This window comes from Octopus bimaculoides, chromosome 7 (assembly GCF_001194135.2).
Source record: "Octopus bimaculoides isolate UCB-OBI-ISO-001 chromosome 7, ASM119413v2, whole genome shotgun sequence".
Classification (NCBI taxonomy): Eukaryota; Metazoa; Mollusca; class Cephalopoda; order Octopoda; family Octopodidae; genus Octopus; species Octopus bimaculoides.
Window position 1 is genome coordinate 80,459,926 of NC_068987.1, and position 4,768 is coordinate 80,464,693.

General features: G+C 32.2%; 1 protein-coding gene across 1 annotated transcript in view; it reads right to left on the bottom strand.

Annotated features, from left to right (window-relative positions):
* Positions 1-944, bottom strand: part of LOC106871929 (regulating synaptic membrane exocytosis protein 1) — a 204,169-nt gene extending 203,225 nt beyond the window's left edge. The window contains exons 1-2 of the mRNA XM_052969449.1: positions 909-944; positions 222-460 (exon numbers count right to left, since the gene is read on the bottom strand). Coding sequence (XP_052825409.1) covers positions 222-460; positions 909-944 — 275 coding nt within the window. The remainder of the gene's footprint in view (positions 1-221; positions 461-908) is intronic.
* Positions 945-4,768: the final 3,824 nt, after the last annotated feature.

Sequence of the window (4,768 nt, forward strand, 5' to 3'; positions counted from 1 at the left end):
AACCGCGATCCTATGACCGCGAGTCCGCAGCCCTAACCACTGGACCATTGTGCCTCCACTTAGAATATATAAGCCTGGAGCTTTGTATACAAAAAAAAAAAAAAAAAAAAAAAAACTTGGATGTAGCATTTTCCCTTACTTCAATAACCATCTTACGAGAAACAAAATATTATACATGGTAAATCTTTATTTTCAAATATCAATAAAGAACGATACATCACCTAATTCTGTCTTTAGTTTCGACTTCAAACTGCTCTTGACGCCGGAAGACATTTGTTATTATTTGTATTTCTTCGTTGGTAAGACCCGTAAGATCTGGCATCGGTGGACATTGTGCAGATGCGGCAAGAGACGCCTCACAACTATTATCCACCAGCACTTTCGATTCTGCTTGTGTTGTTGATTTGTTCCCGTACTCATCCGATTGAGAATTATCTTTTCCTCTTCCAAAACCAAATACCTGCAATTCAATACATTGGAGCAAAATTAATAATTTATTTAATAACCAAAATCATTACAAAACTCAGCTCAAACTGATACTGAAAAAGAAAACAATATATATATTTTTAAAAAGGAAGAAGAAACTTTAATTTATGATAGAATAAAAAATAGACATGCGGTTGAGATGGCATTAAATCATTTATAAAATAGTTATACAGAAGCGGGCATAAAAATATTGCGCAGAAAAACAGGAAAATTAGGAAAGTGAGAGTTCATAGTAAATTCATCTTAGATATATATTCTGGGGAATGTTCATGCTTTAATGCCACAGATAAAGAGAGAGAACCCTTGTGGTTCATCACTAGTAGGAGAGTAGGAACTTTCGAGATATATATGTGTATATAAAAAATTTCTGTGAATTCTCGCTTTCCTGATTTTTTAGTTTATCAGCTTAATTTTATACTCACTTCTATATAACTATTTTGGAAATGTTTTAATGTCATTTACAGCAGCCTGTCCATCTGTTATCTTTTCTTTTTATTCTTCCTTTATCTTGATTGGTACATCGCCTATAGCCAAGTTATATCCGTATTCTTTCGTTCTTCGTTGGGTTTTAGGTATCTGGTCCGATCTGAGCACGAACTGTCTATAAACGCCTTTTCGACATACTCTTGTCAATTGTATAATTTATTTTTAAAAATTAATAAGTTTCTTAAGTTTAAGGGATTAGCACTGTCATATCTGATTCATGAAACCTTCAGTGATCACAGGAAGAAAAAAGAAATTAATTCCAAGATAAAATGCATTTGTCGACGCAGTTTGAATACGTTTTGAGAACTATACACCTATTAGAAAGGCAATATAAAATTAGTAGCTACGATTATAGAACATTTGTTTCAAAGTAAAAACGTTAGGTGTAGAGGAATTTGCGTCAAGTTGTCTATCAAAAAATTATGGCTTTGACGCTAATTGATAATTATTATATGTTCTATAGTCTGTAAGAAAGTAAGTGGGCATGTGTCGGCAGATCGAAAGAAATTTATTTGTTTTCTCTATATTTTGAACGCACTGACGATTGCTATCAATTTTTGTAGTGTCACAGATATTCAATACACTTCATGTTATTCTTAAATACTGATGTTTCATTTAGTATTTCCTATGTAAGGTACATGGCTCAATGGTTAGAGCGTCGGCCTCACAATCATGAGGTAGTGAGTTTGATCCCCGCACCAGGTTGTGTGTTGTGCTTTTGAGTAAGACACATTTCATGTTGATCCAGTTCATTCAGCTGCAGAAATGAGTTGCGACATCACTGGTGCCAAGCTGTATCAGCCTTCGCCTTTCCCTTGGATAACATCGGTGGCGTGGAGAGGGGAGGCTGGTATGCATGGGTGACTGCTGGTCTTCCATAAACAACCTTGCCAGGACTTGTGCCTCGGAGGGTAACTTTCTAGGTACAATCCCATGGTCATTCATGACCAAAAGGGAGTCTTTTACTCTCTAACTTTTACCCATCTGCTATGTAATGTTGACCTTCCATTATTTCTTGATCTCAAATTATTGACACAATTATATATATATATATATATATATATATATATATGTGTATGTGCGTGTGTGTGTGTAATGATATACTATGTAAAACATACGTAGAATGAGTTGATGTGTTGGCGCAGGCGAATTTTGAATGAGTGCTCATTGAGTTCTACATTGCTGCCAAATATGTTATAATTGTTAGCCTACGTGTTCTTAATAGAGACGATAATATTGTATACAAGGTTTTATTTTCTCTCGGAATTTGTATTGCTTAGCGATAGAAGCACCATATTTCACGAATTACACGTCAAAACTCCTTTTTTGGTCATTTAAGAAATATTTCAGGATCAGTTAAATAAAATGTTTGTGACTTTACTATTCTCAATAAGGTTCTTTGGTGATTTATACTGTATAGAGGTTGCCTTCCTACAAATTTTAGGCGGTCACAGGTTATTGATCAGTATTTAACTCTTTAGCTGAAGCTGGTTGTGTACTGTGCCTCATTGTAATACTCAGAAACCTTTTTAATGTGCATTAAAGGAGGGGAAACACTTTACTTAGTTTCTGGCCAATATTTTTTGTCCATGATTCATAATATTTGACATGTGATTAGATGTTCAGTGAACGTAGGTGAGATCAGCATTGTTAGATGTCCATTTGAATTTCTTTAGTTCTTTATTTAGGATTACATTATTAAATATGTCTATTAAAACAAAAACAGAGTAACAGACTGTAATCGAAGCGGTATTTGGCTACTATTTCTAGTAAGTTACCCACCACATGTCCAAATCGTTAGCCTAAATGTCTGCAGGTAATGAAAATTGAAGTACAGTAGTCCCTCGCCATATCGCAGTTTACCTATCGCGGTTCACCTATCGCGGTTCTCCTATCGCGGTTCACCTATCGTGGTTTATTATTTAAGCTTACGCCTATTCTTTTGCGGTGGTGTTTTGCATTTATGATTAAAAAAATATATACAAATTATAAAAATAATAATAATAAATATACAGTGCTGTTTTTACTCCGCTGATTTTCACCTATCGCGTGTGGGGTTTTGGAATGTAACACCCACGATAGTCGAGGGATTACTATATTATCCAACCTGGAAAGACCAGCCTTCGAGATGTAATTTTAGTTATGCTGCACATGTCAGGTGATCAGTCACGGTTATCTTACATGCGTGGTCATACATTTATGCAATTTTCTGAGTTTTAATTATGTGTTGTTCAAGACAAGAGGTGAAAATTACGTGTATAGAATATTCCTTTCATATGTAATGTAATAGTGAATATCTGCTGTTGAGAGAGAAAATGCTGCCATGTCATCATTTGAAAATATTTTCAATGTCTCTGTTTATGGTGTCAGTACAGATTTTACATAATTTGCCATGGTTACATGTGGATGACGTGTGCAGAAGGTCAATCCAAAATGACGATTAAGATCATTTTCAAATTTCTAAAGCTATGAGTTAAAGAACCTAGAGAAAATAATAAAGACTAGCAGCTGAGATATACTTTATAAATGACGGAGACTGTAAAAGAAAATATTATCTTATAGGGGAAATATGAAAGGTGTGAAGTTAAAGTATCACACAGAGAACTAGTGGTGAATGTGACTGATCCAGAAAAACAACTAAGAATTAATCCGTTTAGTAGAATTAATAGTTATCTGCTCACCATGATTAACATTCAATGTTTGGCAAGATTAACATTTAGTATTTGCCAAGATTAATATTTAACATTTGGCAGAATTGGCATTTGGCATTTCAATCCTGCAAATTATGATATTTTTTTGTGTCTATTGTCTCCGTCAGTAATGCAATCAATCACTACCTAACGGTTCACTATTATTCCATGTCATTATAACAAAATATTCATTACTTCTTTAGCCTTTATAATTTCCCTTGGATCATTTATTACACGATTTCAAATCTTTAACCTTCATACTTTGTCTATATATGTTCTTTTAATGCATCTCGCTCCCTATCTGCTTACCATCATTAAATCTGTTCCCACGAACAGTTACAATTAACATCATGCTTATTTTAAACCAGCTCCGGATAAATGACTCAGCTTCATAAAAAAATATATTAAATGAGTTATATACCGTAACTATTTACATTTAATCCATTGTAGACACACACACACACACGCGCGCATGCACGCACGCACGCACACACACACACACACACACACACGCAAATATCCTTATATATATGCATGTATGTACATACATACATCATACATACAAGCCTATATCTAACTCTCTATTTATCTATCTATATATATAAACGTATATATAAATATATATATATATATATATATATATATATATATATATATATATATATAATGATTATATATATATAAATATATATATATATATACTTATATATACACACATATATATATATATAATATATATCTAAATATATATATATATGAATATATATATCTATATATATATGTATACATATATGTATATATATATATGCATATATATATATGTATGTATGTATGTATGTATGTATGTATGTATATATATATATATATATATATATATTATTTTGTTTAAAAGAGTTCCAACACTGTCTGTTTTTTATGTTTTATTTATATTCCTGCAGAACTAATGTGGGGTATAGAATATGGAATATACAATATATAATATAATATACAATATACAATATAAAACAAAATAAAATAAAAATGGATGGCACCATGAAAGAAAGTATTGAATGTAGATGAAATATTGAGTGTTCAATATAAAGGATCAAATATATAAATATATATAT